Consider the following 22,232-nt stretch of genomic DNA (forward strand, 5'->3'; position numbering starts at 1 on the left):
ACTGTGCGAGGACTACTGTTGAATTATTTTCTACCACAATTTGCATTTTCTTTTACAGTGTTGTAGCAAAATAAGCCTCTTTGTTTGCACTGGTTTCAGAATTAATTTAGTTTGTATATTTGTTCTCTCCTCCTCTCCCTGGATTTGGTTTCAAATTAAACAGTTGTTTTCATTAAATTCTCTTTTATTTGGCCTTAGTTCTTTGGTTACTGTCATTATTCTGGATGGCTGTCCCTGTTTTATTTTTGAATCTGATATCTGTACACTGTTTTAAATTGCATTTAATTGGTTAACTTCCATTTTCTATTGTTTACCTCGTTCTGGGTACTATGATTTCTGTAACTACATCTGATTCCTGTCATGGTGTGATCTTTTTATATGAACCTAAACACCATACAGGATTGGCAGAATGAGAAAAAGACAATCAACAATTTGATGTTTACTGAATGTGGACAAATTACAAGGAAGAAACAAAAATGACATTCATCACAGAGATTGTCTTGAAAGTTAATGATAAACTTAGAGTCTTGAAAAGCAGCAGGAACTCCCTTGTTTGGTAAAGCCAAAAAAATCAACATCTTTTTTTTTTTTTTTTTAGCTTAACCTAGAAATAACCTCTGACAGAAGCAAAAGCAGCCACACTTTTCAATTTCAAGCTAAAAGAACTAAAAAGTTATTTCTACCTAATAAAAAAGTACAATAAGATTCTGAATTCCCACAGAAACTCTTCATCTATGTTATAACACATCAAAAGCCACCAAGGGGCCATTTATCCTGTAGACCAGTGCTAATAAAGTTTTGTGAGCATTTGTGATGGTGTTCATGGCAAGGGAGTAGGGATAGGGAGTTTTAGCACAGAGGAGAAGGTAGCAAGTTAGTTTTTATAAACTTTCTGGAAGAAAATACAGAAAGATTTTTAAAATTTATTCCAGTGATTCTTTTAACAAATGTTTCATAACACCTCTTAGGATCCAAGTATTGTTCTAGAGATTGGAACTACAGCAATAACCAAAACAAACAAAATCCTTGCCTTTTTAAACATTCCATAATATTTGGAAAAGAGGAACAATAACAAATATAATAAGTCAGCAGATGATCATTGCTATGAAGAATCAAGCAATGGGAAGAGTGACTAGGAGTTGTAGGGTTATTAGAGAAAGCTTTCCTGAGACGGGGCATTTGGGTAGAGACCTGAAGAAAATAAAAGAATGAGTTATGTCTACATCTAGAGGGAGAATATTCCAGGAAGAAGGCCTTGGAACAGTAGAGTATCTGGACTGCATTTAATGAGGCCAGTGAGTGAAAATATAAATGGTAATAGATTAAGTCATGGAGGTGAACTTAGAAAGGAGAAGACCTGTGTAAGTATGTACAAGACTGAGGGAATGTAAACAAATGATTGGTAAATTTAACTATAAAAGTTCAAAAATTTCTGCATAGAAAATTCCACCGTGAATGAAGAGAATAATAAACAATAACTAAGGGAATATATTGGTAATTCATGAAACAAAAGGATTGGTTGTTTTTATTGTTTTAAAAAGAAACTTTTTTATGTCAAAATGAAAACAAATCCAACAGTAAAATAAATAGACAAAGAAGAGGAAAACACAAAGCACTGGAAACAAATAGCTTTTAAACTTATTAAAAGATGTCCAACCTACCCTATAATGAGGGAAATTCAGGGTAGAACCACACTGAGATGCCAGTTTCTTACTCTATCAGATGGACAAAGATCCAAACGTTTGATCTTAACATATCAACGTTTGAGACTTAAAGAATCAGATATTGTCATGTATTGCTGGTGAGAATATAAACAAGTACAGCCTTTATGAAGAGAACTTTGGCAAAACTATCAAAATTTTTTGAGCCCGTATCTTTGACCCAGCAGTTTCACTTCCTTAGACTTTATCCAACAGATTTATTTGTACATAGGTTGAATTATTTACAAGGGTATTCACTGCAGCATTATTTGTAATAGCAGAAAACCCTAGGACATGTTGAGTAGTGAGAAATGAATGAGAAGCCAAGAGTGGAGTCTGATTATTAATCTCTTTGTAAACTTGAACCCTTGAAAGTTCTTGATTAGGTAGAATGATAATAAGGCTGTGCTTAGAAAAATGTGTCTGACATTGGTTTCAGGATGGATTGTGTGTTGGGGAGAGCTCCAAGTTCAATGTTGTTTAAAGAGTTCTGTTTGAGCTGAAAGGGGAGAATCCTTGTTTAGGGGGAGAGGTGCCAGGCTGATATTAGGTAAGGCTGGTGAGGTAGGTAGGGGCCAGCATATGAAGGGCCTTTCTCATTTTTATTTTTATTTTATTTTACTTTAAGTTTCAGGATACATATACAGAATGTGCAGGTGTGTTACACAGGTATATGTGTGCCATGGTGGTTTGCTGCACCTATTGACCCATCCTCTAATTTCCCACTCCTTTCCCCCTCAACAGGCCCTGGTGTGTGTTGTTCGCCTTCCTATGTCCATATGTTCTCATTGTTCAACTCACACCTATGAGTGAAAACATGCGGAGTTTGGTTTTCTGCTCCTTTGTTAGTTTGCTGAGGATGATGGCTTCCAGTTTCATCCATGTCCCTGCAAAGGACATGATCTCATTCCTTTTTATGACTGCATAGTATTACATGGGGTATATGTACAACATTTTCTTTATCCAGTCTATCATTAATGGGCATTTGGGTTGGTTCCATGTCTTTCCTATTGTAAACAGTGATGCAATAAATGTACATGTGCATCTGTCCTTACGGTAGAATGATATTCCTTTGGGTATATACCCAGTAATGCTATTGCTGAATAAATTGGTATTTCTGGTTCTAGATCCTTGAGGAATTGCCATACTGTCTTCCAAAATGGTTGAACTAATTTACATTCCCACCAACAGTGTAAAAGCCTTCCTATTTCCCCACAGTCTCACCAGCATCTGTTGTTTTTTGACTTTTTAATAACTGTCATTCTGACTGGCATGAGATGGTATCTCATTGTGGTTTTGATTTGTGTTTCTGTAATGATCAGTGATGTTAAGCTTTTTTTCATATTTTTTTGGCCACATAAATTTCTTTTGAAAAGTGTCTGTTCATATCCTTTGCCGACTTTTTGATAGTTTTTTTTTTTTTCTTGTACATTTTTTAAGTTCCTTGTAGACTTTGGCTATTAGACCTTTGTCAGATGGGTAGATTGGAAAAATTTTCTCCCATTCTGTCATTTGCTTGTTCACTCTGATGATAGTTTCTTTTGCTGTGCAGAAGCTCTTTAGTTTAATTAGATCCCATTTGTAAATTTTGGCTTTTGTTGCAATTGCTTTTGGCATTTTCATCATGAAGTCTTTGCCTGTGACTATATCCTGAATGGTATTGCCTAGATTTTCTTCGGGGTTTTTATAGTTTTGAGTCTTACATTTAAGTCTTTAATCCATCTTGAGTTAATTTTTATATAAGGTGTAAGGAAGGGGTCCAGTTTCAGTTTTCTACATGTGACTCGCCAGTTTTTCCAGCACCATTTGTTAAATAAGAAATCCTTTCCCCATTGCTTGTTTTTGTCAGGTTTCTCAAAGATCAGATAGTTGTAGATGTGTGGTGTTATTTCTGAGTTCTCTGTTCTGTTCCATTGGTCTATATGTCTGTTTTGGTACCAGTACCATGCTGTTTTCATTACTGTCACCTTGCAGTAGTTTGAACTCAGGTAGCATGATGCCTCCAGCTTTGTTCTTTGTCTTGGCTATATGGGTCTTCTTTGATTCCGTATGTGATTTAAAGTAGTTTTTCCTAATTTTGTGAAGAATGTCAATGGCAGTTTGATGCAAATAGCATTGACTCTATAAATTACTGTGGGCAGTATGGCCATTTTCATGATACTAATTCTTCCTATCCATGAGGATGGAATGTTTTTCCATTTGTTTGTGTCCTCTCTTATTTCCTTGAACAGTGGTTTGTAGTTCTCCTTGACGAGGTCCTTCACATCCCTTGTTAGCTGTATTCCTAAGTATTTTATTCTCTTTGTAGCAATTGTCAGTGGGAGTTCATTCATGATTCAGCTGTCTGCTTGTCTATTGTTGGTATAAAGGAATGCTTGTGATTTTTTCACATTGATTTTGTATCCTGAGACTTTGCTGAAGTTGCTTATCAGCTTAAGGAGTTTTGGGGCTAAGACGATAGACTTTTCTAAATATAGAATCATGTCCTCTGCAAACAGAGACAATTTGACTTCCTCTCTTCCTGTTTGAATATGCTTTATTTCTTTCTCTTGCCTAATTGCCCAGAACTTCCAATATTATGCTGAATACGAGCGATGAGAGAGGGCATCCTTGTCTTGTACCAGTTTTCAAAGGGAATGCTTCCAACTTTTGCCCATTCAATATGATATTGACTGTGGGTTTGTCATAAATAGCTCTTGTTATTTTGAGATATGTTCCATTAATACTTAGCTTATTGAGAGTTTTTAACATGAAGAGATGTTGAATTTTATCAAAGGCCTTTTCTACATTTATTGAGAGTCATGTGGTTTATGCCTTTGGTTCTATTTATGTGATGGATTACATATATGGATTTGTATACGTCAAACCAGCCTTGCATCCCCGGGATGAAGCTGACTTGATTGTGGTGGATAAGTTTATTGATGTGCTACTGGATTCAGTTTCCCAGAATTTTATTGAGGATTTTTACATCGATGTTCATCAGGGATATTGGCCTGACGTTTTCTTTTTTGTTGTGTTTCTGCCAGGTTTTGGTATCAGTATGATGCTGGCTTCATAAAATGCGTTAGGGAGGAGTCCCTCCTTTTCAATTGTTTGGAGTAGTTTCAGAAAGAATGGTACCAGCTCCTCTTTATACCTCTGGTAGAATTCGGCTGTGAATCTGTCTGGTCCTGGGCTTTCTTTGGTTGGTAGGCTATTAATTACTGCCTCAATGTCAGAACTCGTTATTTGTTCATTCAGGGATTCAACTTACTCCTGGTTTAGTCTTAGGAGGGTGTATGTGTCCAGGAGGTTATCCATTTCTTATATATTTTATAATTTATTTGCATAGAGGTGTTTATATTATTCTCTGATGGTAGTTTGTTTCTGTGGAGTCAGTGGTGATATCCCGTTTCATTTTTTATTGTGTCTATTTTATTCTTCTCTTTTCTTTTTTATTAGCCTAGCTAGCAGTCTATCTATTTTGTTGACCTTTAAAAAGAAAAGAAAAGAAAGAACTCCTGGATTCATTGATTTTTTGGATTTGTTGATTTTTTGGAAGGTTTTTTGTGTCTCCATCTCCTTCAATTCTGCTCTGATCTTAGTTATTTCTTGTCTTCTGCTAGCTTTTGGATTAGTTTGCTCTTGCTTCTCATGTTCTTTTAATTGTGATGTTAGGGTATCAATTTGAAATCTTTCTAGCTTTCTGATGTGGGCATTTAGTGCTATAAATTTCCCTCTTAACACGGCTTTAGCTGTGTCCCAGAGATTCTCGTATGTTGTCTCTTTGTTCTTATAGGTTTCAAAAAACTTCTGGATTTCTGCCTTAATTTCATTATTAAGGAGTCATTCAGGAGCAGGTTGTTCCATTTCCATGAATTGTGTGGTTTTGAGTGAGTCCGTTAATCCTGAGTTCTAATTTGATTGTGCTGTGGTCTGAGAGACTGTTTGTTAATGATTTCAGTTCCTTTGCATTTGCTGAGGAGTGTTTTACTTCCAATTATGTGATCAATTTTAGAATAAGTGTCATGTGGCACTGAGAAGAATGTATACTCTGTTGATTTGGGGTGAAGAATTCGGTAGATGTCTATTAGGTCCACTTGATCCAGAGCTGAGTTCAAGTCCTGAATATCCTTGTTAATTTTCTATCTCGTTGATCTGTCTAATATTGACAGTGGGGTGTTAAAGTCTCCCACAATTATTGTGTGGGAATGTAAGTCTCTTTGTAGGTCTCTAAGAACTTGTTTTATAAATCTGGGTGCTCCTTTATTAGGTGCATTTATATTTAGGATAGAAAACTCTTCTTGTTGAATTGATCCCTTTACCATTATGTAATGCCCTTCTTTGCCTTTTTTTAATCTTCGTTGGTTTAAAGCCTGTTTTGTCAGAGACTAGGATTGCAACCCTTGCATTTTTTTTTTCTTTCCATTTGCTTGGTAAATTTTACTCCATCCTTTTATTTTGAACCTATGTGTGTCTTTGCATGTGAGATAGGTCTCCTGAATACAGCACACTGATGAGTCTTGACTCTTTATCCAATTTGATGAAGGGCCTTTCTTATGCCAGACTAAGAGGGTCAGACTTTATGCCTTTAGAGCGGGGAAGTGGCCCAATCAAATTCATGTTTTTAAAAGACAGCTCTGCTAGCAATGTCAGAGAAGAGATTAGAGAGCAACAAAGCCAGAGATAATTTTTAAAATCAGAAACAAAAATGTTTCAATACTCCAAAAAGGGCTAGGACCTTCTGTCTGGGTAATTTGTAGTCCCAAGTTGTCCCTCTTCCCAGGTCATTCAGATCCTGGCTGCCTGCTGTCGTTATATACTCCTAAGTCCCCACTAGCTGTGCTCTCTTTCCAGCCTCTCCTGAAACACATTCCAACCCAAGATCTCATAAGCATTTTAATTCATCAATTTGGGTGAAAGCTAAGGATGTGTGTACTCAATGTGCCTGTCTCCAACACACCACAGGAGACAGCAGTGCCCCTAATTACATTCATGCCATGGGCATTAATCAGCCTATATATAAACACTGCAGCCACATTTTTCTTTTTCTTTTTCTTTTAATGAATAACTGGGTGCCAATGAGTGAATTTACCAGAGTACTTTTTAAATTGCTTGATTTTTAAAAATTGTTTTGTATGCTTCTCAGTGGGGAAAATATCTTGGTTAAGCTAAAACACACATGCAGCAGATGGGTAAGAGTAGGTGAGCATTGCTTCAAAAGAAAAGAGAAAAATTGGATGCCATGGAATTCTGATACAACAATAAGGTAGATTGTGCTTACAGATTTCATTTTTCAAAGAGTTGATCATTAAGGACAAATTTAGATGACTTAATGAGAACATTGAAATGACACATTATCATCTTAATTCAAATATCCCCCAAAAGAAAGTTTTTTTAAAAATTTTAATATGCTTCATCTATGTCACTTCAAAAAGATTCTAAACTCCATGAAGGCAGCACCATGGACAGCTTCTGTGCCCCTACCAATTTATAGTGACCCTCTTTGGCACTTAACAAATAGCTGTTAGATTAACTTGAGCTTATTTGAATTGAATTTTCAAGGTTTTTTCTACCTAGGAGAATCTTAAAAACATATCTTTTTTGTAATTGTTTTAAATTTTACTTTAAGTTCCAAGATACATGTGCAGAATGTGCAGGTTTGTTATGTAGGTATACATGTGCCATGGTGGTTTGCTGCACCTATCAATCTGTCATCTAGGTTTTAAGCTTCACATGCGTTAGGTATTTGTCCTAATGCTCTCCCTCCCCTTCCCTCTCACCCCTCGACAGGCTCCGGTGTGTGTTCTCCTCCCTGTGTCCACGTGTTCTCATTGAATATCATATCATTCTTAAAAAATGAGTTTATCTTCTTGCTTTGTCTAAAACACTTGGAAAATCATTATGTTCTAGGTTAAAGTCAGTGGCATTCAGCAAAGCCATTTCTGATTTTATGTCTCTTTTTCTCAAGAAGCAAATTGAAAGTGTATATATAGTCATATTGAGTCACACTTAAGATTTATATTCTAAGGGAACATAAACATTTAGGAATCTCCTTACCAAAAACAGCAGTAAGATAGTTTTTAATCCAATGCCATCCAGACATAGCAGATAATGGCTACCTCCCTGTGTCAAGAAACTTCACTCTTCATGAAGTCAATACTTAGACAAAAATCAGAGTTGTTTCCTTCTTCCAAACCTACTCTGTATCTCTCTCACATTCCAAGGGAGACATGGTTCCTCACCTGAGGCTAGCTGATGTGCCTTTGGTGTACCATAATGCCTTGTAGAAATTAGAGCAAATTCTCCGTTCCCTTCTGGACAACATTTTATATTTTCTTGACCATCCCAATGTTTGTAATCAGAGGGGACATCATAAATGCTAAATCTGTTAAATATTAGTTGACTAAAATTCTGAACATTTAGGTCCTGTCAAACAAAAAGGGGAAATTATCTGAGTAGTTTATAAATATTATCATTTGGCTGTTCCAGTTTTCTCTTGCCACAAAACAGATTATCCTCAAATTTAGCAGGTTAAAATAACAATCCTACTATTATAAATCAGTGTACTGTGTGTATTAGTCCATTCTCATACTGCTATAAAGAACTGCTTGAGACTGGGTGACTTATAAAGGAAAGAGATTTGATTGATTCACAGTTCTGCATGGCTGGGGAGGCCTCAGGAAACTTACAATCATGGCAGAATGGGAAGCAAACATGTCCTTCTTCACATGGCACCAGTAAGGAGAAGTATGAGCAAAGGGGAGGAAAACCCCCTTATAAAACCATCAGATCTCATGAGAACTCACCCACTGTCATGAGGACAGCATAACTGCCCCCACTATTCATTTATATCCCACTAGATCTCTCCCACGACACATGGAGTTTATGGAAACTACAATTCAAGATGAGATTTGGGTGGGGACACAGCCAAACCATATCACTGTGGACCAGATATTCAGGCAAGGCTCAACTAGTTGATTATTCTGCTCCATGTGGTGTTGACTGGGTCACCAAGTGGTAATCAGCTGGCAGATGGTCTGGTCTGGAAGGTTCAAGATGGCTTTGCTCATATGTCTGGCACCTTGGCAAGGGCAGATGGAGATCTAGGCTCAACTGGGACTGTCATCTGGAATCCCTACACATGCCCTCTCCAGCACTGTGATCTCAGAGTAGAGTCTTATAAGAGACAGAAAGTGGTCTCTTAAATCTAGCGCTGGAAACTGGCAGAGTGTCACTTCAACCACATGCTGTCAGTCATAGGAGTCACTGAGCCAATCCAGATTCAGAGGACAGGACATAAACCTCACCTCTCAGTGAAAGAGTGTCAAAGATATTGCAGTCATCTTTAATTGGCAAAGAAGCACATCATGAGAAAATAATGCAGCTTTGTATCTTTCACTAATGAACTCATCCACCAAAAGGCAGCTATTATCAAAAGATTAATTTAACATGCAAAAGAGCACCAGCTATGCATCTTAAAGTCATCCATGTGCCTTTTACTCCCTTATTCCTCATAGCAATTGCTGTCAATACTTCCACCAAAATATCTTGCAAATTGGTCCTTTCCTTTCCCCTTACAGTGCCTGGAGGTGGTGACTTATAAAAGCTAAGCTTTGTTAGGAGCTAATTTTGTGCTGGTCATTGTGCTGAATAACTTTACAAGCACGATCTCATTTCATTGTGCCTACCACCACTATGAGGCATATATTGTCATAATCTCTGTTGCATAGATTAAGAAAATGGGACTTTGTGAACTAAATGACTTGTACATTATCTCCCAGCCATTTAGTGGAGGAGTCTAGATTGAAACCTGGGCACCTGACTCCACAGTCTTCATTCCTAACCAGAAACCCCATGCTTACACAAGTAGAGGGCCTTGGCCCAGAGGCGCAGCTTTACCTGCATCCTGGCTCCTTGCCTTTGGTTGGGCACCTCTGGTGGAGCTGCTACATGCCCCCCACCAACCCTATACTAACACACAGTCAGTGTCTCTCTATGTACATCCACACTTCATGCTGATATATCAGTTATTTCTAATATATCTAAATTTTATTCTCCAGATAAAAATTACATACTGCTTTAGGGAGGCAACAGTCTTCTTCAAGGAGAAACAAAACGGGCAACACAGGAGATGTGAGCAAAAAGGATCTGCTGATCTTTAGCTGACATACTGTAACTGTCCTGATTTAATTGGCAAGAGAAAACAGCTCCAAGAACAGAGTTAAAAATAATGTTCCCACTATTTCAAAATATAAGTGGCACAGAGATAATTAAGACAGCCCAGGATGGCAGCCTCTGGAGTAAGTTATGCTATGTTGTGACTTAACTGGTTTCAGAGAAGCTTACCAACTACTGCCTTGATGTCACCAAGTTATTTTGTGTTTTCTTCACTTTGAGCTGAGAGAGAGGCTGAGGTGTCATGTCCTAAGGCATGGCTTTCCTCAGCCCCAAGGTGGGAAGGAGGTTCTCCTCCAGGGAGCTTGACTGATGATGACAGGCTTGCCTGGCGGGTGGGAAGCAAAGCAGTCAAGCACAGATGCACGTGGCTGCTCAGTGGGCCATGCAGACCCTCTCTCCGCCTGGGGCCTGGGGTCAAAGAAGAGCCACCGTTCACTTTGAGGCCTTTTCCAAGTCCCAGGGCCGACAGCTCTGACCTTCCACTGCTTTGTCACCTCATCGTGTGTTTGAACTTGGCCTCTACAGGCAGTAGCTATGAACCTGACCGTTTACAGTGGCCTCGAAGAATATTGGAGGAGTTTTCTGAAAAGCTGCTTTTCCTTGCATGTCATGAATATGTAGAACAAAATAGGGAACTGGGGATGGGGATGATTATATCATGAGAATACACATATGTTTGTTTTTTAAATTTTTTTCTTCTTTTAGACATCATGTTATTTGTGTAGATTTATCTGGCCTTCTATCAGGTAGCTTTTTTTTCACAAACAGCTCTGTCATCAGAAAAATATAAGCCCAAAAACACACTATTAATGCCCTTTGTCAGTCTTCCTCCTATTCTTCACAAAAACCTATGTATCATTATAGTCAGTGCATCCACGTTATTTTATCTAGCTGTTTCACATACGTTTTATCTGAGCTTTTCTAAGAATTTGAATAATTTGTGTGTTTTTTAGTAAAAGGAATCCAGTATTTCAATGTATTTGCATACATTCACACTAGTTAATGATTTATCAACAGGTATTTTGATTAGTAAGAACTACTGAAGTTAATCAATATAATAGTCATTAGTGTTCTTATTATTGTGGGTAATTTAAAAAAAACATGAAATCTACCCTTAGCAAATTTTTAAGTTTGCAAAAGGTCTCACTAAGGATGATCCCGAAGTTTTGAGCCAATGTATACTGGCTTTGGAGTCCTCAAAGGAGAATCTAATTTTATTTCATGTTTGTACTTATATTGTGTTTTTAAAAAATTAGTAATAGCATAAACCAGATAAGAAACAACATAAAGCAGCATATTCTGACTGGTGGTCTACATTAAAAGAAAAATAAATAGGGCCTACTTATATCAAAAATGTATTATCTTAGTTTATATAACAAGACAAATGAATTGAGATAATGAATAGAAATATAGGAACTGGTAGTTTGGGCAAATGGGGCCATTTAGTTTTATGTTGAAGAGTGCTGGGTCATCAATAGGATTGCCTTTTCCCAAGGCCAAGAAGGCACCTGCTTAGGAAAGGTTTAACTTGAGCACTTTTATTGTGGCTGGGGGAGATGAGTTTGCAGGCCTCAGAACCTGCAAGTCTAGTACCATGGTCAGGGTTCAGTGTGGAACAGAAACATTGAAATCACCAAAGGGAAACTTCCCCACTTTATGATACAAATCAAACAGCTTCTCACCTTACCTATAGAAGATAAGTTCTACTAAAGGAGAGAGTGTTTTAATTTAAACAAGAAGAGAACCTGCTCAGAGATGATTTCAACCCCATAACTTTGAACTGTGACTCTATGTTAAGTCCTTATGATCCAACCCAAAAACTTTTCCTTTTTCCTCCAGGCCACAGTAGCTTTCAGACTTTGAATATAGCTGATGTCTTCAACAGAAAACTAAATATTTCCAAGCAATACTGCGTTCATTTCAGTTCAGTGTAATTTCATCAACTTTTTTGAGAGCTTATAATGTGGTGGGTACCATAATTGGCCTTGAATATACAAAACCAAATCAGAGAAGCTCCCCTGTCCCCCAAAAGATGTCAAAGTGCAAATGCTGAAAGGAATGCCGAGTAGTGTGATCACATCCAGACAGATCTATACATCTTGAGAGACACAGAAATGCTTCACACAGGTAGATACGCTTCAATTGGGTCTTGACTTTTGTGCATCCAAATTCACAAATCAGCACTTCTTCCCTCATATTCTCAGTTTTCCCCAGACTCCAGAAGAAGATAGGCGAGACCTCCTTTTCTAAATGCAGCTGATCCCTGACCTAATACTCTTTTTACTTCATGTGGAATCATTAGATATATTTAACATTCTGCATTTGGACTAATTTCCTTATTTTCAGCCCTGGTTCTAGACATATAAAATAATTTTGAATCTTCAAACAAAATACAATCATTAAGATTCAGTCATCTATTTCATTTTGTACTATAATGAAAGCAAATTTAAAAACGTGAATGCACGGTTATTTTTCATCCAGTTGTTTTAACAATGTTTAAACACAGGTTGGGAACCGGGAGCTCCCAGTTCACAAATAAATCATGTTCCTGTATTTTAACAGATGCAATGCTCTTGGTGGCAGAGCGACTGGAGGGGCCATTCAACATTGAGTCGGTCATGGACCCGATAGATGTCAAGATTTCTGAAGCCATTATGAACATGCAAGAAAACAGCATGCAGGTGTCTGCCAAGGTATTTGCATTAGTAATGTATCTGCCAATACATGGACGTTACACAGGTGTGGTAACCTAAAAACGAAGTAACTAGATATGTCGGCTGGGCTTATAAATTCTAATATGCTGTCAGTGAGCTTTTCCTGTTGAGCCACAAATTTGCTACTTCATTAAAAATGTCTAACAAAATGGCATTGAGAAGGAAAGCAATTTTTTAGCTTGCAACTACTCAATCACGAAGAAATTATGGGCTGCCAAAAAGTTTCAGAGAGCCCCAAGTATGTTGACTAATCCCTCACATTTGTGAGCAATTTGGGGGGAATTTTCTTTTTAATGTTTGAAATGTCTGCACACCCTCGCCCTGTTCTCTCTCTAGCAACTTCTAGTTAATATCTTCGGCTGTGCAGACCAGGCACATGTTCTATATTTTCAATTGTAAATAATTAAACATCCCATCTGACTTCCTTTTAAAACTATGGTGTAACTTTCATTAACGAATCTTCAGGGGAAAATGCTCCTTTGTATGAAGTCAAGCACACATGAAAAGAACCAAAGTAGCACATTTTCATAAATCACAGGAGACAGAGCTCCTGGGTTTGCAGCTGCACAACACAAATGCCAGGTGCACAATTTTTTATTTGTTTCCACCCAGTTGAAGGTAAACAGGACCCGCCTTAAGCAAAATTGAGAAGTTTGCAGTGGGTCTCCTGCCTCTTCCTTCACCAACCTTTTTCTCCCGTAGTGATGACTGCACAATGCCCTTCTGTTCTCTCGACTAGTCTCCCTTTCATGAAACACTAACCAAATCTGTATCAGTCCTTTAAACCTGGTGACTGAGTGATTGCATTTTAATTGAAAGTCATTTACACTAAAATATGTCAGGCAAAGAGTTGCATGATTAGCTTTCTTTAATATTTAAAATCCTTTGTGGAAGAGATTTCAAATACAATCACGCAGGAGGGGACAGGTAGTAGGAAGACCTTGCAGAGCAGAAAAAAGAGCCACGGATTCCTACTAGGTCTCCTTGGCTAAGCATGAATCAAACTAGATTTGGGCTTTTCAGGGTGAACTGGTAGGATGAAGAAGAAAGAATCTGGCCTGGGTCCCTTTTTCTCCCTGGGAGATTGGATGAGCTAGAGTTTCATAGGCCTTTTTGGGGGTTTTAATGAGCTCAGGGTAGCCTGTATAAAGGAGGATGCTCCAAATTACCATCACCTGTTGGGGAAATAGCATGTTTGGGGTTTCCATGAAGGGCCATTTTCTTTCTTTCCTGTGGAAAAATAGCAATCATCCATTCCTCTCAAATCTATGCCTAGAAACCAATTAATGTTATTTTGAGAGGCATGGCATCCCATTGGTACTCAAGCAATCAGGTGCTAAGATTGTTAATGTCAAAAACAGCCCTAGAGAATAGAACAGGAGGAACACATGGGCAAAATTATCTGCAGTTTGAGACCGTCACAACTTCTTAGAAGTAAGCATCTGTTTCCACTGGTGCATGTGCATGCATTTTCCAAGTCAAGTGTTCTTTTTTACCCTTTTCATTCCATTCATCCATTCATTCATCCAGCAAATATTTATTGAGAATCCATGTGGCAGACATGGTTTTGTCCTGGGGATGGGAGTGAACAAGGCACCATTTCTGCCCTAAGCTTACTTTCTAAGAGGAGAGACAGACACTGAACAGATCAGAAATTATATGAATTAATTAACATAACGTAGCACCACACAATAACAAGTAATAGGAAGAAACTTCTCCTTCCTTCCCCAGGGCCTGGACATATTTGAACAGGAAGTTTCTATCATTGATTATATATTTTTTTCAAGGATCCTCAGTTTCTCTAAAAGCAACAGCTTCCTCACTGGTCTCCTGGCTTCCACTCTAGAACCCCCTCCAATTTATTCTTCATCCAGTAACCTAAGTATTTCTACAACATCAACAAGGTCATGCACCACACCCACCTCCTTCCATGTCCCCAGTCCCCCACTGTGCCTTTCTTTTGTACTTAGAATGGAATAAACTTCTTTTGTACTTAGAACGGAATAAAACTCCTGCAAGCTCTTGCATTATCTGGCCCCTGCCTACCTTCTAACCTTGTTTAATACCACTGGCCCTTTTGTTTACTTGTTCAGCCACATGGTCTGTCTCTCAGTTCCTTGAATATACTTGCAGCTTCTCGTCTGTAATGTTTTTCACTCCTCTCACCTTTCAGTAGGTCCGTCTTGCAATTCTCTATAACAGAAATCTGTCACAGCATCTATTATATATGTATTTGTTTGATATTTTTTCCCTACCAGTCTTCTCCTGACTTCACTCACTGAAACTCCATGAGTGGCTGGAATCCCAGCTGTGTAGCTAGAACACAGCCCAGCACTTGGCACATAGAAAGTGTAGGCAGATGCTTGTTGAATACATAATAAAGAAAAAAAGGAAATGCACCGGTGAGTGAGCTGCAAACAACTGTTAAGACATGGACCCATTTCAAGCAAAGAAACCATGCCTTCTCAATCCAACAGAGCTTAAAGGTAAAAAAGAAGAAGAAAAAAAGAAACCACTTCTGTAATAGCTACACTGTTTGTCCTCAACCAGTTTGTACTGAGTCTGCTGCGTGGCTGGTCATTTCACTCCTGCACCCTGCTTTCTTTGTGGAGTTACATTTCTTCACTTAAAACTAAAAGAGCTCCTTTTTTAGGAGAGTTGGCCTGTTCACACAGGGAGATGACGGGGAGGCCAGCTTCAAGTTTTAAAAATGTTATTTCTGAGAGTATCATCTACGTATATTAAATCCAGTGTCTGAAATGACTCCCACAAAGTTTTGTAGTGTAACAAGTCAGGGTAACTAATGTCACTCACCGCCATACAAATTGATGGAGCTGTGGCACAGTGTGGAGGTTAGACAGTTAGATGTTCCTCCTTTACATTGCTACGGGTTCCCTGTGTCCATCCAAACCTAGAAAAATAAATAAATGTTTAATAAAAGGAACACAGGACCAGATATCAGGGGACCTGGATTTTAGGTATGTCTAGTTTACTCACTGATAACACAAAGACAAATTTTAAGTTCCTAATATATACTAAGTGTTGAAATGTCCCTTAGTGCTCCATCCTCATCTATAAAATGTCTAGATAAGAAGAAATAATATGGTTTTATGGAATACCTTTGCAAATTAAAATGGTAGTTCTCAAGTTGGGGTTCATGGTATTCTAGGGACCCCCACGACCATTGTGAGTAGTCTGAGAAATCAGAACTATTCCTTATGATAAAACAAATAGGATTTGCCTTTCCCCAGGGCTGTATTGACATTTGTATTGATGGCACAAAAACAATGCTAGCAGTTTAGTATGAATCAAGTCAGTGGCATAAAAAAAGTTTCATTTAAGAAATCTTTAATGAAGTAATAAAAATCATTAATTTAAAAGAAGAGGCAAGGTGTGGTGGCTCTCACCTGTAACCCAGCATTTTGGGAGGCTGAGGCAGGAGGATCACTTGAGTCCAAGAGTTCAAACGCAGGCTAGGCAACACAGAGAGACTTCCATCTCTACAGAAAATAAAAATTAGCGCAGTGTGGTGGTATGAGTCTGTCGTCCCAGCTTCTTGGGATGCTGAGGGAGAAGAATCACTTGAGCCAGAGAGGTCAAGGCTACAGTGAGCTATGATTATGCCATTGCACTCCAGCCTGGGCGACAGGATGAGACCCCGGCTCTAGAAAGGAAAAAAAAGGAAAGGAAAAAAAGAAATTGGCACAGTTCAAAGAATGGGCTAACTAAATTATTATCTTCTTTAAATTTATTTTTAATTGTCAAATAAACTTGTATATACATGTGATGTTAAAAGATTGTTTTGAAATATGTATACATTGTGAAATGGTTAAATCAAGCTAATTAACAAATGCATTATACCTCACAGATTTATCATTTTTTGTAGTGAGAACACTTAAAATCTACTCTCTCAGCAATTTTCAAGTATAAAATACATTGTTATTAACTACAGTTTAGCTCAAGTATTCTATTAAAAATTCTTCAAGAGATCAAATGGACTGTTTATTACTAGAATGTAAATCAGACATTTTTGTGAAAATTTTCCAACTACCATTATTACAGTATTGCTGTTAGTAAACAATGTACTTCAATATGATACATATCTTTGTAAGAAATGTTAAAATCAAGAGTAGAGATAATATAGGGAGGCCGGGCATGGTAGTTCACACCTGTAATTCCAGCACTTTAGGAGGCCCGGGTGGGCAGATCACCAGAGGTCAGGAGTTTGAGACCAGCCTAGACAATATGGTGAAACCCCGTCTCTACTAAAACTACAAAAATTAGCCGAGCACAGTGGTGCACACCTGTTAATCCCAGCTACTCAGGAGACTGAGGCAGGAGAATCTCTTGAACCTAGGAGGCAAAGGTTGCAGTGAGCCAAGATTGCACCACTGCACTGTAGCCTAGGTGAGAAAGCAAGACTCCATCTCAAAAAAAAAAAAAAAAAAGAAAGAAAGAAAGAAAGAAAAAAAGGGATAATAGAGGGCATGTAAGAGTCCACTCACATGAGAGGACACAGGACCAAGGGTCAAAAAAATGGCAGAAACAAAATAGTATGTCTGGTAGGGCTGGCACAGAGAAAAGAGGATGCAAGGAATTAAGGAAGAGGAGAGGAAGAAGAGAACAACGAGACTCTTCAGGAAAGAGGGAAAGGAAGCCAGGAGCCTAATGTGGAAGACAGAGTTAAGAAAGAACTAAAGCCAGCTTTAAATATCATGGAGAGGTAAAGGTGGTTGGAATTTAGACAAATTCCATGGGAAACACCAACAGGATTTGCTGGTGGAACAGATGTATTCTGAAAAGAGATTTTATTTCATCAGGGGAATGGAATTTACTTTTAAATTTAGAAATATGTAGTTTCATTTACCATATAAGCCACATCCATGAAATTATAATACACATGAAGTAGAGTCTAAAATCTATATTCTAGCTAAGAACTGGGTGGTTGAATTTATCTTTTTTTTTTTTTCAAAGAAACCCTAGGACACTGTTGATAAACAGTCTCGTCATATTTGAAGTTCTAGCTTTCCAGACTGAGGCTGAGTATTTACATAACCAGAAATATGGTTAACTTCTGAGAGGCAAGCTCCAGGTGAGGCCAGAAGCTAGCTCCTAATTGGGGCCAGACATCCTGAGGGTTGTAAAGTTTAGAAATTAAAATAACTTTTTCGTCTAGAATATGATTGGCAACTTCTCCTTTGGAAATCATTTATTGTATTAAAGCAGTTACTATTAGAAGTCATTCCCAGAGCCTCTTTCAGGAACGCAACAATATTTGTAACTGCCAACTCGTATTTACTGAGTGCTTACTGCCAGGGACAATACTAAATGCTTTACATGGTTTCTATTGTGTAATATTTATAATAGTGCTTGTGATGAGATACAGCTCCCTATTTTGCAAAGACAGAAAAGTTATTTTCCAAGACAGAAAAGTTAGGTAACTTACCAAGGTTTGACGGTGCAAAGGGTAGAAGAGCATCTGATTCCAAAGCACATCTCGCTAATCGATGCATAACCCTAACCCTAACCCTGACCCTAACCCTAACCCTAATGATGTCAGTGCCTACTGAGTCAATCTCACACAAGGGCAAGGTTCAGTAAATATTTACTGAATAGATTAAGTATTAGGAGAAAGTTCTACAGCCAAAGGTAGCAAAGCCAGGAGGACCCAAGCTCCCTCTTTCTGACTGATTCCTTTTACAGCTACGCCTAGTACTTCCACGTGATAAATTCTAATTAAATATTTCTCTTATCCATTGCTTCCAACCTCTCCGTACACAATATAAAATCCTTTTTTCTCTCTTATGTATCTGAAGGCCGAAGGTGAACACACCACAGTTTCAGATGGGACATCTCTTTCCCCAAACTCTCACATCATATCTAGGAGAAGGAATAGCTAATCTTTTTCTGCCTAATAATTGAGATCATGAATAAGTGGGACTTACAGACCAAAAGAAAGATTTATTCTCACCACGTATATTCATGCTCCAGTCTTGTCTCAGATCTGTTTTTATAGGGACTGTCAGATCCATTTTCTCTCTTTTTAGCCCACAAGGAAGCTATTAGGGATGAGGCACATTGAGATTATTTCCAAAAAATACATTGGCTATGTCCAGTTGTATAACCAAGTTAGAATATTTTGGTAATAACATGACACTTATTTCAAACTCCATTTGTATACCTTTTGTACAATATTATATGTACATATACATTTTTAAAGACCAGGGGCAAGAGCCTATTAAAACTTTCCCAGTTTCCTTTTGCGGACAGAATCTCCTAGTAACAGTGACAACCATGGTTACCATTGGTGGAACACCTGCTGTATCCTTTCAACGAACGCTCTGCCAAGTACCAGGCACAAGGAATACAATACAGAATGCTATGGTCTGGCTCTGTGTCCCCACCCAAATGTCATCTCTGAATTGTAATCCCCATAATCCCCACATGCCAAGGGAGGGAACTGGCAGGAGGGGATTGGATCATGAGGGCAGTTTTCCCCATGCTGTTCTCATAATAGTGAGCGAGTTTTCCCAAGATCCAGTGGTTACATAAGTGTTTGACAGTTCCTCCTTCACACACTCTGTCTCACCCACCGCCATGTAAGACACACCTGCTTCTCCTTCTGTCATGATTTTAAGTTTCCTGAGGCCTCCCCAGCCATGGGGAACTGTGAGTCAATTAAACCTCTTTTCTTTATAAATGACCCAGTCTTGGGCAGTTCTTGATAGCAGCATGAAAATGGACTGATAGAGAGGACAAGACAGAGTCCTTCCTCTGGTGACATCTTGGTCTTTCTAGATGTCTTCTGTATTTATTTCAACTCCTCACAGCACTCCTGTAAAAAACATTCATTTCTTTGTTATACAGGTAAGAAATGTTAAGTCTAGAGAGATTAAATAGTAAGCCTGAGGTCATGTAACAAACAAGTGGCGAGTAAGCCTGAGGTCATGTAACAAACAAGTGGCAAATGGGGATTGCAGCCCAGGTCTGTCAGATTCAAAGAGAAAGACTTTCCCAGCATGCCATGCTGTTTCCTCAGTAATTACCCTCCCACCAGCACCAGATAGACTTCAGCCTTTGAGGATCCAGCCGTCTAAGGGAGGACTGTTGCCCACAGCATACTATAGGGAACCTGTTGATAGGAAACATAGTTGTTAGTGCTTCAAGCCCCAACCAAGCTTACTACATTCATCAATTTCAATCTTCATCAGAGGCACGGAAGAGCCTTCATTATTCCACCATCTTCCACCACCACAGTTACCCAACAGTTCAGAACTTTGCAGATTTGTGGAAATTCCCCAAGGGAAAGGAGAAAAAACCTGAATCCCTGCCTTTGAATTTCAGATGTGTGGATAACTTTCTTCCTATCCTATCAGGGAGGATGAAACTGATCTCACTATATATCATTTAACTATATTCGGAATAATTTCAAACCTAATCTAGGAAAAGATTGGTTTGTCAGAGATAATCTAAATTAAGAAGGAAGACTTATTACATTCCAGTTGAAACCATCCATTCAATTAATTCTTACTACCGACGAGGGTAGAACGCATTAAAGATGAGCAGGACAGCCTTCAGGTACTTAATTTTCTCTAGACAGTTTTTCCCAATCTACAGCTCAAATGAAGATGAAAAAAAAAAAAAAAAAACCTTAAGAGAACAGAACAGAGAATGTAATAACTTCTGTCTCCAGCTATTGGGGCTTAGTTTCCTCATCTGTAAAAGGAGGGGTTAATTTAATGTCCCCTGCCCACTCCAATAGTTTATAGTTTTATGAACATGATCACCTTGCTGATTATTACAGGTTTCTTTTTCCAACATCCAGATCTTTCTTTTTTCTCTAGATCTTTTTCCTTTCAAAATGTTCAGGGATAAATAATACCTTGGAAATTTCAGATGGAGAGAATATCTTCTTTCAGATATCAGGATTAGTTTAGAATTTAGTTCAAATAAATATATTTTTATTCCAGTAGCATTTATCTTTTTTTTCCTTTGAGCTCCTGTATTAGCATGTCTGTTCTAAGGCAGTGAGCATATTATTCCTTTTGTTATGGTTATTTTTATACTTACTTTCTCCTGCCCAGGATTATAAATTATTTGAGGACAAGAGTTACATCTTATTCATTCTAACATTCTGCAAAGAGTCTTCCTAACACATTGTTTTACACATGGAAGAAACAATACATTGTGCTGAGTTGAATTCAGAACATGAAAATATAATGCCAGAGACACTTCCAGCGATAAGGAATAGAAAATACCTTAAAATGTACTTGAAGTTAGTCTAGTATTCTTTAGAATAACATAGCAGTTACCAGGTCAGATTTTGACACGAGACTGACATGGGATCTCGTTGTTCTGTGTTGTGTGATTTGGGGCAAATTTTTTATCTGTCTAAATTAACTCACATTAAAGATGAGAACGACTATAGTACCTATTCATAAGGCTATTTGATAGCACAATGATAGAATCCACGTAAAATGTTTAGCAAGGAATAAGTCAAATCAAAACCACTCCTAAAGGCTAAGCATTTTAATTGTTATTATTAAAAACATCTATGGAACCTAAATTCTAAAGAGCATTGACTCATTGGCCTTGTCTCACCTATGATACTCTGTGGGGTTGTTTTTAGCATCTAAGATCAGAAGATCAGACTTGCAATCCACCCCCCTGCATTTAAACCCACTGATGTATGGTGTTATTTTTGATGGCAGGGAATCATTTAGAAAGGGAGATGGATCTGTAGATAAATGTCTATGAACAAGGCTTTTATGAGAAAGCAGGGTCAAGGGAAGGAGTGGTGCTGGAGACTGTGTCAGCAATCCAACTCTAGTTTGTGCTGTTGGCCACACCAACACCTCCACAGCAAAGAGCTTTAGAGGAATTTCCATGTAATAATAATTTCCACATTATTCTTACATTGAGGGGAAAATTGGCCTGCTCCATTGACAGGTGGTTTGGTCCCTTCTGCCTAATTTCTGAGAAAAAAGTGAATGGCCATACTATTTATAAAGCTTTATATTCTATTTCTACTTCTTTCGTTTTGTTTTTTAAAGGAAAAGAGCATGTTCTCAATGATTTCTAGATTCACAGTATCTTCTCTATTGAAATTCTGTTTGTATTCTGCCTATCAGTTCCCACTTACAGCACTCCACCGAGAAACAGTGACCTTGAAACATCGTTTATTCTTTGATGTCTTCATCACCTAGCACACAGAAAATTGGGGTTTGTTCTATTCCTGCTTGTAATATTGCTGGATAACAGGGTCAGATTTTTCAGATGCTAGATACAGGCCAGAGGGAGGAGGGAAGCACACCTTTTCTTATAAAGTAAAAGGAAGGTTTGAAAAAATGCTTATGATGCATTTATGTGATATGCATCCAGAGCAAACTAGTTTTAACTTTCCTTGCATGTAAAAGGGATAAAACAAAAATGTTCTCCTTTTGATGATAAAGTAAAACTCCTTTATCTCTAATCTTTAGAGATTTATCTGAAGATTTGCTTTCAGTGTAACTTCAGGGCCAAAAGATGAGAAGATTACATTTAATGTAGCCTACTCAAGAATAAATGATGGAAACACAATTCAGCTTTAACACTCAGTGTGTATTCTTAGGAACAAGAGAAGGTGCTCTCCTGGTCTCCTGAAAAAAAGTCTCCTTCC

General features: G+C 38.1%; 1 protein-coding gene across 6 annotated transcripts in view; it reads left to right on the forward strand.

Annotated features, from left to right (window-relative positions):
* The window catches only part of GPC6 (glypican 6), a 1,194,356-nt gene that overhangs the window by 1,065,523 nt on the left and 106,601 nt on the right, over positions 1-22,232 (forward strand). For all 6 annotated transcript variants that reach the window (XM_065533385.2, XM_065533387.1, XM_065533386.2 and 3 more), the window contains one exon: positions 12,423-12,553. In XM_065533385.2, the coding sequence (XP_065389457.1) occupies positions 12,423-12,553 (131 nt within the window). The remainder of the gene's footprint in view (positions 1-12,422; positions 12,554-22,232) is intronic.

The sequence above is a fragment of the Macaca fascicularis genome, chromosome 17 (genome assembly GCF_037993035.2).
Source record: "Macaca fascicularis isolate 582-1 chromosome 17, T2T-MFA8v1.1".
Taxonomy (NCBI): Eukaryota; Metazoa; Chordata; class Mammalia; order Primates; family Cercopithecidae; genus Macaca; species Macaca fascicularis.